This window comes from Lissotriton vulgaris, chromosome 3_1, assembly GCF_964263255.1.
Source record: "Lissotriton vulgaris chromosome 3_1, aLisVul1.2, whole genome shotgun sequence".
In the NCBI taxonomy this organism is placed as follows: domain Eukaryota; kingdom Metazoa; phylum Chordata; class Amphibia; order Caudata; family Salamandridae; genus Lissotriton; species Lissotriton vulgaris.
Window position 1 is genome coordinate 1,132,187,668 of NC_141689.1, and position 14,496 is coordinate 1,132,202,163.

Sequence of the window (14,496 nt, forward strand, 5' to 3'; positions counted from 1 at the left end):
GCTAGGTCAGCTAGGGGTCTGAGGTAAAGATTAAAAAACAGGGGACTCAATATAGATCCCTGTGGCACTCCGTGGGGGGCATTGAAGGTGTCGGAACAGGCCAATGAGGATGTTATTTGGAAGGTCCGTTCCGCCAGGAAGGATCGAATACAGTCAAGCGCTTTTCCACGGACACCATTTCTGTATAACGCCTTGATGAGAGTTTCGTGGGATATGGTGTCAAAGGCCGCGCTCAGATCTAAAAGCACAAGCGCGACCGTCTGACCTTTATCGAGGAGATTCGGGATGTGATCCGTAACTCCTAGAAGGGTGGTTTCTGTCGAGAAACCAGCCCGAAAACCCGATTGTGAGGGGTGCAAAAGCGAGTTTTCTTCGGCAAAGGTGGATAGGACCGAGTGGACGTGTCTCTCCAAGCATTTGGAAAAGGCAGGGAGCAGGGATATGGGTCTATAGTTAGCTGGACTTTCCGGATTTGTTGTGGGCTTTTTTAGCAAAGGCGTTATCATGGCGTGTTTCCAGAGGGCCGGAACTGTAGAAAGTTCAAACGAGGAGTTAAGCGTATCTACGATGATTTCCAGGGAGCGATGGTCCAGTTGTTTAATTACTTTAATCGGAATCGGATCACTGGGGGAGCCGGACTTGATGTTCTTAAAAATGGTTTTCAGTATGTCTACCGAGATGGGAGGCCAGGATTCCAGGGTATTTTCACAGGAGGGAGCATGTTCCGAGTCAGAAAAAGGGGGTGGTTCATTATTGTAGGTATTAATGTCCCTGATGATTTTCTCGATTTTTTCAGTAAAGAAACATTCTAGATCTTGGCATTGTTGAGTGTTCAGTGGGGGAGCCGAGGCTGTGGTTTGTGCGCCTGCTAGTTCTTTGACTATATTGAACAAAGTTTTCGGCTTATTTGTTGCTTCCGTGATAGTTTTAGAGACGAATGAGGCTCGTGCTTTTGTGCAGGCAGTATGGTATAAATTCCTGGCTTCATGATAGGTCTTTTTTGCGTCAGGGGCGTAGTCTTTTCGCCATTGACGCTCAAGTGCCTTACATTTCGATTTTTCAGTTTTTAAAAAGTCATTAAACCATGGGGCAGGGTGGCGGTGTCTATTTCCTTTGATATGAGGGGTGGGTAAACAGCGATCAGCGGCGTCGCTGAGCCATTTGTGAGTAGCTACCGCTAGTCCTGAGAACAATGGAACAGCCTCTACCCCACAGCTAACACCAAGACCTGCGAACAAAGGAACAGCCACTACCCCACAGCTAACATCAAGACCTGGGAACAATGGCACAGCCACTATCCCACAGCTAACATCAAGACCTGAGAACAATGTAACAGCCACTACCTCTTAGCTCTAGATCTGAGAACAATGGAACATCCACTACCCCACAGCTAACACCAAGACCTGAGAACAATGGAACAACCACTTCCCCACAGCTAACACCAAGACCTGAGAACAATGGAACAACTGCTATCCCACAGCTATGCGGGGCTCAAGTTTGAAGACCTATCAGTGACATTGGGAGAAGTGAGGAATCTCGAGTGACAACATTCCACCTTATCACTGATTCCATGTGGAGATTTTCACCCTGACTGAGGAGTCTCCCTATGGTAAAGTCTAGGGCAAGTGTTAATAAATTATTTAACACAAAAATAAATAATTACACAATTTTATAATAAATATTAATGTAAATTCATTTTATATATGTATTTTAACTGTACAACAAAATATAACATATGCTGCAACACTATTAACTTATTTTTTTAATGAATCTTTAATTAATTGAATGTACCACAATACATTAAAATCATATTTCTGAATTTTAAATTAAAAAGACAATTACCACCTAAAGAAAGTATATTTTGCATTACTAATTACCAAAAGTGGTGTATAGAAGTAATTAAACATCAGCTTAGATATATTTTAATGAAAAATATTGTTATACTAATCGTTACATTTAAAATAGGGTACTGATGTATTTTATACTTACACAATAAATATGTACTGCTTTTATATATATTTTAACGTTAAATTATAGATATTTATAGCTATAACTATTGTAAATAAGTTAATTCAATGTAATTTAATTTAACATTATTTCACATGAGGCTTTACTTTAATTTTCTACCTCCATCTATGGAAGGATGTTGGAGTGCCAGTCATCGGCCATGAGTTATGAGTGGTGCTGGACTTACTACTGTTTTCTTTTTTTACTTTTAGTATTAACTTACACTAAGACTTTGTGAATAAGCAACATAGTTAACTTACTCAAAAGTGTAAATTCCTCAAACGTGTAAGTTACCTTTCTTAAACAGGTCCATTGACTTTACTGTTAAAGTTGAATTAGTGTCAGCACAGGCTGATGTTCCTACACCCAAGCAGTTACAGTGCAAGAAGGATCTCAATCTGAATGGCATCAAAGGAAGGTGGCTAGAAACACTGATGCAAGTGTCACAACCAGTTAGAATTTTCTGGCCATATTCTACAACTTGCGGTATTGTCCCTGTATCGTACTTTGGAGCAAACAGACAATACAGAATGTACAGATGTGCATTTAAATTGCTTATTTACCACTTTCTCAGAAAGTTTTATCCAAGGACAGAAGATTTGGGAAGGCCCTCAAATTTTGTAGTTTCTCCAGATAAAGGTATTTTTTTAGGAAAGGTGAGAAGGGTTACATTACGTAGTAAAGGGGACAGACCGTGAGAAAAGGACTCATTGGGGACCTTTAGGGTTATCTGGCAAGAGTCTGTCGCACATTCACTTATTGATTGACTGGGATGGGTCAATATGTCGTCAGTGGATGATGAAGGTACATTGGCAGTATGGTGTTTTGGCTTCTTAGAAAGAGAATCGTATTGTGCATTGTGAGGCAGAATGACACTATCAGCTCCAGGGTACGACTGGCCTTTAGGGCAACCAGTCAGTGCCCAACCGGCTGGTCTGATAGGTCAGTGTGAGGGCCGTGTTGTCTGGCTGCTTGTGAGCTTGGTTAGGGTTTGCTAGGCCAGTTTGTACTGTATATTTCCCTGATATTGTAACAAACATTGCCTACTGGAAGCACAGGTCCATGCCGCCTGCCATACCTTGCAAAACACTTACACAGCATGTCTTTGCAATTTCAAAACAGCACCACTTTGCTAACATGGCCACTTATTTTTAGCTCTTTAATTCACTAACGGTGGCCACTTCTAGTTTAGTGCCTTGGCCTATTGTCTGTCCCAATCTGACCCTAATCCGCCCTGAATGACAACAGGACTGACACTTGAAGACCCGAAGGCAACAGGAACATTTCATTAAAAAAAGCTGGCCCACCCTTTTTAACTTTGCAGGAGTCACACTTACCAACGTTTGCTATTTTTTTTAGCTATGCAAAGTGGCAGATGTTATAACTATGTAAAGCCCAAAAAGAAACTACATACAACATATACAATAAAAAGTCACAAATATGCAACATTTAGAAAATGAAAACATCAAACTAGCATAGGCAGCCACATGGATGCTGCAGTGAATCCTTGAGAGGCAATCAATTTACTAAAGGAAGCAACGCATTTGCATTGTGATCCATATCAAATGATAGACAACGACTTGGGCAACATGAAAAGTTCAGTGACCAACAGTTATATCGTATTAATCGTGAAAGACCATGCAATAATCTCATTATATAAGGCCAGAGCAATAACATATACTATGTCATGCACCACTTACCTTGCTGTATGAGATACCATCAAACACAGATGTGATTTCATTTGGAGTAGAAACATTGACCACTATAGGGTGTGAAGACTGCAAGGCATCATCTTTCATCACCGGAAGCACGTCATCACTTAACACCTGGTCAAACTGAAAAAGAAGGATCAATTGTGAAATGGTGCTCCAGCAAAAATGTGGCTGATAAAAAACCATAGCGACACTATATTGTTCGATTAGAGCAATAAAAGAACTGATAAGCTAAGCATCTACCTGAATGGGTCCAAGACCATTCTGAGAAAATATATAATTCTTTTGCACGACTCCCACCTGCCTTTTTTAGGGGCGAAATGACTTTCTTACAAAGAAACGAGTAACTTTGAGAGTCGCAGATCATAGGTGTACACTCTCAAAGCTATTTAAATCATACATTTCTATACATACAATTAGGGCTGATCAGAAGTGGGCCTGTAATTGCTTTCTGGCTGAAAAAAACCCTGCTTTCAGCACAAACTGAATCAGAAGTTTCTAGGTTTTACATAATCCAGAATTACTAGGTGAGGTACAACTTTGGCACCGTTTTTACCAACGAAAACCTACAGGTTAGAAACAGGGCTATTTGTTGCTCAGTTAAAGGTATCTTCTACAATGCCCCGCTAAATCTTTCAATTCTTCAGTGAACAGTGGTTGCTTAGAGTCCGCATATGCTCTGCATGTATTTGTATGATACACAGGTCCACATAGAATAGCAGAAACTAGAAAACTGTACTAAACACATGAACAAGATTTCATAGAGCCCCAGACACATCTTCAAAAAGAGTTACTTATGCATCAATGAATGCAAGGTGACAAAAAAAACAGCATCCTTTATCTCGATTGGTCTGAAGAATTAGGGGTAGTCCCCAAATCATGTTAGGAGAGTGGAGAGCCCATGTGTGTGATATTATGCTAACCATTCATTCTCTAATGCTGCTTCCATATCAACAAGGATCTAGGATTACAGCTTTACACACACAGAAACATGATTCTATGTCAGGACCGGAGGCTTCAGATTATGCTTTTCTCTCTCCGCTGTTTATTAACAGAAAACACATAGCAGCCAGAAAAGCAAAACTTTGTAAAGGATATGCTATACCACTCAACACTGGGATAAACATATCGCAAAAAACATCAAACACATGGGATAAACTACAACTCCCATCAGTCCATAAACATAGTCCTTCCATAGTGTCCACTGCGCTAAGGTAGGGCGTCCATCTTGTGATCCCTTCCTCTTTCTTCGCTGCTGCGCAGCCAGTTACGTGCCTTCCCTGTTCTCTCCCTCGTTTTTGGGTGTGGTGAGAGCGTTTGGGGTTTTGGTACTGCGTGTGTTAATACGATTGTGTGGGCTCTTGTTGTGGGGGTTTTTAAAACGTTTTGCTTTTCCCTTGCAGAGCCCCTGTTTATTGCCTTTGTCACGGGGACGTTTCGCCCCTGACGCGACTGTCCCCGGAATTGCGGCTCGTTTCGCTTGCCGCTAGAGGGCGCTGCCGCGTCTCGTTCTCCTCAGCGCGTCTTTCCCTTCATCGGGAGCCGCGCTGAGGAGAGCGATCGCGCCGGAGCCTTCGACTGCTGCCCCACCGTGACGCCCGGCCAGGGTTGTACTGCCCCAGTATCTTGACGCCCGTTTGTGGGTCTGTACTTGCGGTTTACCGCGCTGACGCCTACGGGCGGTATTTAGTTCAGCACTTGCCGATTTTACTCGGCGTGATTTGCATATTGTTCTGTGAGCGCGCTGGGGGGCGGCTTGAGACCCGGTCTTGATTAAGAGGGTCAGCGCGTTACGAGGAGTGCTGCCTCTTGCTGTCTGGTGTGCCAGATATTCAAAGCCTTTGCTAACCTCTGGTTAGCCCACATTGCTGGTGCCTGGGCCAGTCTAACCCTCCTTCCCCCGCCCTAAGGGACTTAGTCATGGCAGAGGGATATTATGTGGAGGAGGAAACCCACCAATACTTGGGGGATGACGAATTTTATGAAGCTGTAGATCAGTCCATCTATAGGTGTGTGCAGGAGATCGTGGGGCCTATGGAGGATAGACTCTCGGCCCGCATTGTGGAGGAGTGCACTAAATTGGCCTCTACGGCACTGGGTGCCCAGGGTTCTGCCCCTGCCACTTCTGAGATTAAACCACCTGCCCCCAAGAAGGTATGCAGGGATAGTGGCTCCGGGGGGTCGCAAGGGGTGGATAAGGACGCCTTTGAACGCCTCCGGGATGCGTTCCTGGCTAAGGCAACGGAGCCTGACACCCCTGCGTCGCTCCCAGCCCCGGGCCCTTCGGGGTCGACCGCGACAGCCCCTTCCTCTTCGGGAGGGCTCTCCCTGGCGGACACGGATGACGACGAGGATTCAGTGCGCTCGTGGCGCCCGTCTGGATCAGCGGCGGAGTTGCCTCATGATGCCTCAGGTATGCTTGACCCGGACGATATTATCCATCCGAGGTCGGCAGCCTGGGCACCGGGCGACAAAGTCGCGAAGTTCGTGGCGGGACGTCTGCGCAGGCCACTGGAGAAGGAGGCACGTAGTTGCCTCAGGGGAGAGTGTCCGCGGCCTACACTGGAGGGAAAAGTGGCCCTGACCCCTGAGTTAGACGGGAAAATGGCTACTTTTATGGCAAAGTTTGTTAAAGACCCGCGAAAAGGCATTGACCGTTCCTGGCGGTCATGCCAAGACAAGCTTTTAGATACAATAGGCCCCTTAACGAAGATCCTAGACATGGCGGAGGAGGCCAAAGTTTCCGGTTCCACCATTTCACCGGAAGTTCTCTCTAATTGGGCTCAGAGGGCAGTGATATTTTTGGGCAACGCTAATTGCGCCCTTTCAACAGAGCGTAGACGCTCGCTGCTCATTAAGTTAGATCCTAAATTGGGAGACCTAGCCTCGTCAGAGGCGGGAGCAGTAGCGCAGGGCGGCCTATTTGGAGATCCATTCATAAAAGAACTGGGGAAATTTGTCTCCACCTTTTCATCCCTAGACAGAGCACAGTCCACCATAAAAAGGGTGTTTAACCAACGTTTTTCCCGGGGGTCCGGTCGTGGAAGGGGCCTCACGTCCGGCCGTGGTGGACAGAACCAACCGAATAAGGGTCAAGGCTCCGGCAGAGGTCAATACAACTCCTCAGCCAATTACACTAACTTCTACCCCTCCAGGGGTCAACGCTTCAGAGGAGGCCGCGGCGGCTTCAGGAATGACGCAAACAACAACAATTCTCACGGTGAGTGTAATCCCGGCGGACCAGGTCCAGATTGGGGGGAGACTGGCCTGCTTCCAGGAGGCCTGGTCAGCACTTACGAAGGACGCGTGGGTTCTTCAGACAGTGCATGGGTTTCACATAGAATTTTACGATCACCCGATTCAATTAAGGGATCCACGGCCCATTCTTTTTTCCCAAGGGGATGCCCGGTTGATCGACGAGGAGGTCTTGGTGCTGTGCCAGAAAGGCGCCATCTGTCGTTCAACACGGCATCCTTCAGGTTTCCGCAGCAACATCTTCCTGGTGGAAAAGACGGATGGCGGCAAGAGACCGGTGATAAATCTCCGAGAGTTCAACGGTTGGTTGGTTTACAACCATTTCAAGATGGAGGGGATCCATCTTCTCAGGGACGTCCTACGGGCGAACGACTGGATGGTCCGCCTGGACCTGAAGGACGCTTACTTGGTAGTGCCCATCCACCCGCCTCACCGTCGGTTCCTGCAGTTCCTCTGGCGGGACCAGGTTTACGAGTTCACAGCCCTTCCTTTCGGGCTCTCCTCGGCCCCGTGGTGTTTCACCAAATTGTTACATCCAGCGGTGGAGGTCCTTCGGAGTCAGGGCATCCGAATGATCGTCTATCTAGACGACATCCTTTTAATGGCGCAATGTCCCAGCAAGCTGATTCTTCAGCTCAACCAAACGATAACGTTATTGCAGGGTCTGGGTTTCATCGTCAACAAGGACAAGTCTGTCTTGACGCCTTCCCAGAGAATGGTGTTCCTGGGGTTCCTAGTGGACTCAGTGCAGGCCTCCCTCAGTCTGCCATCACGGAAGATGGCCAAGATCAGGCACGAACTCCGGCAGACGATCGCCAAGGAGCGCACGTCCCTGCGTCAGATCGCCAGGGTGGTGGGCCTCCTCTCGTCCTCCATCCAGGCGATCTTTCCGGGTCCGCTTCATTATCGGGCCCTTCAGCGCCTCAAGGCGTACCACCTTCGGAAAGGTCTATCTTACGAACAGTTGGTCCCATTGTCCGAAGAGGTAAAGGAGGAGATGTCCTGGTGGCTCTCCCACATGGAGGCCTGGAACGGCCGGGCGATTTTCGGGTCGGTTCCGGATCTAGTAATAGAGTCGGACGCCAGCAGATCTGGTTGGGGCGCCCGTTGCGGCGATTTCTCCACAGGCGGAGGCTGGTCGTCAGAGGAGCAGCAACTCCATATCAATTGTCTGGAGCTCCTCGCAGGTTCTTTCGCGGTCCGTTGCTGGACCAAGGATTCAGCGTCATCGTGCGTCCTTCTACGGATGGACAACATCTCAGCGGTGCGCTATGTCAATCACCTGGGCGGCCCTCGGTCCAAAGCCTTGGCGAATTTAGCAAAGGATTTTTGGGACTACTGCCTAGCCCACCAGGTCTCGGTGACAGCAGAGTACCTACCGGGTCGAGCCAACCAGGTGGCGGACTGGCACTCGAGGTACCTGCGGGACTCGAGTCTCTGGAAGTTGGACACACAGGTGTTCCATTGGCTACAGACCATTTGGGGCCCGTTCTCGGTGGACCTGTTTGCGTCCCGTCTCGACTTCCAGTTACCAAGGTTTTTCAGCTGGAGGCCGGATCCTCTAGCGGAGGCCACAGATGCGTTCCTTCAAGACTGGAGTCAGGAGCGCCGTATGCTTTTCCACCTTTTTCAATGATAATGAGGTCGGCGGCCCTTCTTCACCGCCAGCAGGCGGAGGTGGTGATGGTGATGCCGTGGTGGAGGTCGCAAGTTTGGTTTCCGGTTCTTCTGGAACTTTCTTGGGATTTTCCAATCCTACTCCCCCGGCTCCCTCATCTTCTCCTCAATCCGGACGGGGACCCGCATCACCTGATAATGCAGGGTTCTCTCCGCCTCATGGCATGGAGGCTCTCCGGAGACGCTGGTCGCTCCCTGGCCTTTCGAGAGCAGCTGACTCCTTTTTGTCTAAAGCATGGGCCAGCAGTACCACGAAGAGATATAGATCAGCGTGGTCCAGGTGGGTGCGTTGGTGTCTTCGACGGGACCTGGATCCCCTGGTCGCAGGAATCGTTCACGTACTGAATTTCCTGGCGGAACTAGCGACTAGTGGTTTGGCCTATCGAACAATTAATGCCGTTCGCTCGGCGATTTCGGCGGCACATGAACAGATAGACGGTGCCCCGATTGGGGAACATCCCCTGGTGTGCAGGCTCCTTCGGGGGGTACGTCTTGATTTGCCCCCGGAGCCAAGGTATTCTGTCCTTTGGGACGTTAATTTGGTCCTGAACCTTTTCCTTTCTTGGCAACAGAATAGATATCTTTCTCTGAAAGAACTATCGGCAAAATTGGCCATGCTATTGTGCCTGGTGTCGTGTCGGAGGGTGTCTGATGTACGTGCTTTGGATATCTCAGCGAGAGTGTTCTCTCCGGATGGAGTTACCTTCACGGTGGGTCGTCGAACGAAGTCCGCAACGAGATCTATATCTTACCCGGCCTTCGTGGACGTTCCCAAACTATGTGTGGTCCAGTGCCTAAAAGCATACGAAGATATGACTTTAGAACTTCGTCCTCCGGGCGAACAGCAGCTCCTGATCGCACTGCGAAAACCGCATAAGGCGGTATCCTCTCCCACCATAGCCCGTTGGGTACGGTGGATATTGCAAGAGGCTGGCATTGATACCAAGCAGTTTGGAGCTCATTCGGCCAGAGGTGCTATGGCCTCGAAAGCTTTCTCCTTGGGAGCGCGTTTGAAGGACTTAATGCGTGCTGCAGATTGGTCCTCGGATTCCACTTTCAAACGGTTCTATTTCAAGCCAGTGGTGGATATTGCGAGTTTGGTGGTCGGTCAGCTTTAAACAAGCATAATCTGAATCCTCCGGTCCTGACATAGAATCGAAATTTGCCTAGCATAGTAACGGTAAGTTTCAATTCTATTAAGGACACGGAGGCGAGGATTATCCCACCCACTCTCCGGCGGAGATCCCTCCCCGTATTGGTGTAAGTAAAAATTCTTGAAAGTACTTGCTTCTAACGTATTGGTGTAGTAAAAACACTTGAAAGTGCTTGCTTCTAACGTGTCGGCATATTTATTGTTTCTTGCCTTGTTCAAATCACTTATGAACGTTTGCGGCGCTGACGCTGTTGCTTTTTTCCTTCCAGGTAGCGAATCTAAACAGGATCGTGGTTGATTTGGCGTGACTCGCGCGAAGAAAGAGGAAGGGATCACAAGATGGACGCCCTACCTTAGCGCAGTGGACACTATGGAAGGACTATGTTTATGGACTGATGGGAGTTGTAGTTTATCCCATGTGTTTGATGTTTTTTGCGATATGTTTATCCCAGTGTTGAGTGGTATAGCATATCCTTTACAAAGTTTTGCTTTTCTGGCTGCTATGTGTTTTCTGTTAATAAACAGCGGAGAGAGAAAAGCATAATCCTCGCCTCCGTGTCCTTAATAGAATTGAAAATTACCGTTACTATGCTAGGCAAATTTCGATTCAGCCCTTATTCCAAACCAACATTTATTATGATGCTTCTACCAGGTTGGTTTCAACATCCGTCCCTTGACAGAACCAAAAAAGCTGATGGGGGCATTGTTTTAGTCTCAATGATTCCCTTATGTGGAAATGGTTTAACTGTCTCAGGTTCACTACTTATCAGTGCCTAACCATGGAGATTTCCAACATAGGATCTAGACTAGAGGCTTAATATCATTTATTGACCAAAAGGCAGTAAAACTATTCACTGACAAATTCATTGAGCATATGACTGACCAACCCGTATTCTATTGAGAGTAGAATTTTCCTGGGAAATTTCAATCTCCAATGGGGGAAGCATGAGGATACCCTCATGTCAGTACTAAATTCATTCATACAGGGTAATGAGTTACAAAAACCTTGAAAACTACTACACACGCGTGTCCCATGCCTGATATGATCATTAGTAGTTAAAAGGAACAGTGGTCTCAGGGAGGCCTCACAGGTGCTCGTGTATCCTGGGCTACTATTACTAGGTGCCGTATTAATCTACAGAAACCCTTTCAAAGGGAATCCGAGCGGGACTCATTAAGCAATGTATGCCGGGACACAAGGCTCGAAATGGCCTCACATTTATTAGCAGCATAAATGGAGTATCATTCAAAATGCAACAATAATAGTTCTGGTGCTCACACGAAAAAAGAGCAAGTGCGTGAAGTGAAAGTGCTTGGTGACATTAAAAGCTTTAAATCGCATTGACAACAAACTACCAAACTCCAATTTATTCAATTACAATGGAGGAGTTTTGGCTGTGAGGTTGACGGCGTTTCGATCTTGTTAACTAAAGATCATCATCAGGACTGTAGTGTGAGCAAGTAAAATCTATAGAGGAAGAAAAATATTGGAGTAACCATGTGTCCCGAGTATAAGGACATTTTAAAGGTTGCACAATCTGTGAATAGAATAGTTACAACATTAAAGGGTGATCAATATATGCAAGGACAGACAGTAATCTTACATATGGCTTACACATGGTGATGCAAGAGGGGGGTAAATGAAAATTAGGGAACATGAGAAGGCAGAACTGAATTCCCACTAAGCATGTGTTAATGTGAGTTTTTTGAGGAGGGAAGTTGCAATTGATATTACTAGTCAAGAAAGACAATATAACACAGAGGCATCATATTAATAGTTGGTGATGACAGTGAAACACAGAGGCAATATGCTGAAGCCTGCACGGTTGACATTACTAGTCAGGAAAGACAATATAACACAGAGGCATCATATTAATAGTCGGTGATGACACTGAAACACAGAGGCAATGTGGTGAAGCCAGCGCAATGTCCGAAATTCAGAACCAACTGTAGTGGCGAGCCTTGTGGCCCGGCATACATTGCTGAATGAGTCCCGCTCGGACTCCCTTTGAAAGTGATTCTGTAGATTAATGCGGCACCTAGTAATAGTAGCCCAGGCTACACGAGCACCTGCGAGGTCTCCCTGAGACCACTGTTCCTTTTAACTACTAATGATCATGTCAGGCATGGGACACGCGTGTGTAGTAGTTTGCAAGGTTTTGACCACTGTTCCTTTCAACTATTTATACCACTCCTGGTCTTTAAGCATGGGCGAATTTTGCGAATCTCGCGTTCGCAAATTTTGCGGATTTGCAAACTCGCAATTCGCAAAATCCGCGAATTCTTGCGAATTTGCGGATTTTTTTTTTTGTGTTCGTGCGTGTTTCTGCCAGTTCGCGAGGGTTTGGTACAATGTCGCAAAACGCAAACTTACCTGTCGGGTCGCAAGTTTTGCGAACTTGTTGTTTCTACGTGTCCAGCCTGTTTGGGACACTCTTCTTCATCACTGCCACTCTCTGTCACCACTGCCACTCTCTGACTACTCATGCCACCCTCTGGCCCACCCATGCCACCCTCTGTTTCATCACAGCACCCTCTGGTTGTCCAGTCAGTGTACATTATTGTGGCAAAGCAAAGCACACCTTCCCTGCCTCAAGTGACCTGAATTAATTTGGGGCTGATTAATGTGTCACAGAATATTTTTTTAGCTGGCACCTGCTTCCTTAGTGCTTCCTGATTAGTGATCTTTTGCACTTGCTAAGTGCTTTCATTGTTGCAAAATTAGTTACAACACCTGCCCTGCCCCAACTGACAATAATGAATTAGGGGCTGATTAATGGATTTGAACTTCCAGCCTGGCTCCTGCTTGTCTCCCTTAGCTGTAATTCAGGACCTTTGTGGCATATGTGTAACTATTCTGAGGTTCAGAGCTGGGTCACATAATAGTTGCAAGTAGGCAACTGAACTCTGGAGGGGCCCCTCAGGAAGCACTACAGGAAATGGCTACTAATGATGAGCCTGAACTTTTGAACCTGGTAAGTAGTTTCAGTTTTGCTAAGATCGTATTTCTGCAATTTAGCGCTTATTCGCGGGGCGCGAAGTTGTACTGGGAAGCCGCGAACTCACACGAACAGTGCGAGCAAAATCCGCTGCTCGCGGATTTGGGGATTTTGCGGGAGATTCGCGAATCTCGCGGATTGCGAATTTACCGAAAATCCGCGAGCGAAACGGATTTTCCGCCCATGCTTACTGGTCTTACTACGGGGGTACCCTTGTTTTTTACATATATGACATGAACATTAGAGCACTAATTCATCTTTGAACATTTGTTGTGATTCTGGTTAGACGACTATTTTAGACCTAAAAAGTCCTAACAGTAGGACAGCATCTGCATGCTAAACATAAAACGGATATGGTAACCCCCAGAGACATCGAATGTATTGAAAACAACACTTTAAAGCCCATAATTAGCTCTGTGCACATATCTCAAAAACCTAATGCTAATACCTCCTCCTTAATAGAACAATCTACTAAGAAAGTCAGCATCATTGACGAGCTTTCCGCTAACCGTACAAGATCTAAGAAAGTAGAACAAAGGTACAATAACAATGTAAACAATGTATGAACAACTTTATAGACCACCGAGGGAAGGTGGAGAAAATACCCAATTTCCTTCCACCTCCTCCAACTCAAATCAAATATGAAGTCACTATATCAGGCACAATCGTCCCTCAAAAGCTAAGGAAGAGAAAAAAACATCCAAGGGAATTATCCTAGGTCCTCCAGATTCGATCAAATGAGACCACCCCACTAACCCTTACTGATTCAAAATGCAGTGAGCTGACGCCTCGCTTCTCCAACAACATAAAGGCGGCAACCAGAAATGATATAGCTTTAACCACATTGCCTTTTGAAACACATTAATATTAATCAAGCAAAAAGTGCAGCATGTATAATGGATTATAATCCCCCCCTATTGCAACTGATACAACAAAGTAGTTGCCAACAATAAGCCATCAAGATAACCATCTGTTTACTTACAGGCATCCCTAAATCAAGATGAGCACGTCTGAAAGCAGTTCTCCATGGAGTTGGCTGGATTATCTCTAATAAAAAGGAATCTGAGTGTATTTGCTACCTCCCTCGTAGGCCTCATGTGAGCGATGTTTCACCTACAGAACAGCATGCGTTCCATCAATGCAGTTCACCTGAGCTCCCCTGAATACCCGACTCAAATAATTCAGGTATTCAAAGGAGTCCTAATGTCTGACCCATTGAGATAATGCTGGAAGTGCTCCGCCATCACACATTAAAATGGCCTCCTCAATCTCAGTAGCTAGGATGGACCTCAAACAACATCTAAGTAAGTTTTCTCATCCAACTTGAAACCAGTTTGAGTAACAGTGGCAGCTACGTTAGCCCTCCTCACTTTATACCCATCTCATGGTTTTTCTGCTGTCGTTTTGTAGCCACTTGCTCTCTCATTCACTGTAACCTCTTTATGGCATGTATTTGATTTCTCTAATATGTTTTGTACTTAAATGAATGAAATGAAAATAAAATTTGTAAAGGGCGACAATCACCCGGGGGTATCTAGGCGCTAAACAGAATCTGACAGGCTGAGAAGATCTAGAAAAAGGCAGAATTATTTGGAAAAAAGGCAAGTTTTAAGAACTTTCCTAAACTTTAGTAAGTTTTGAATTTTAGTTCTGCAGGAAGAGAATTCCATAATCTTGATATGCATAAAATGAA

The 14,496-nt window shown here is 46.1% G+C and overlaps 1 protein-coding gene across 1 annotated transcript in view; it reads right to left on the reverse strand.

Annotated features, from left to right (window-relative positions):
• The window catches only part of ENPEP (glutamyl aminopeptidase), a 354,204-nt gene that overhangs the window by 195,133 nt on the left and 144,575 nt on the right, over nucleotides 1-14,496 (reverse strand). Inside the window, exon 7 of the mRNA XM_086961606.1 lies at nucleotides 3,708-3,842. Within this exon, the coding sequence (XP_086817732.1) occupies nucleotides 3,708-3,842 (135 nt within the window). The remainder of the gene's footprint in view (nucleotides 1-3,707; nucleotides 3,843-14,496) is intronic.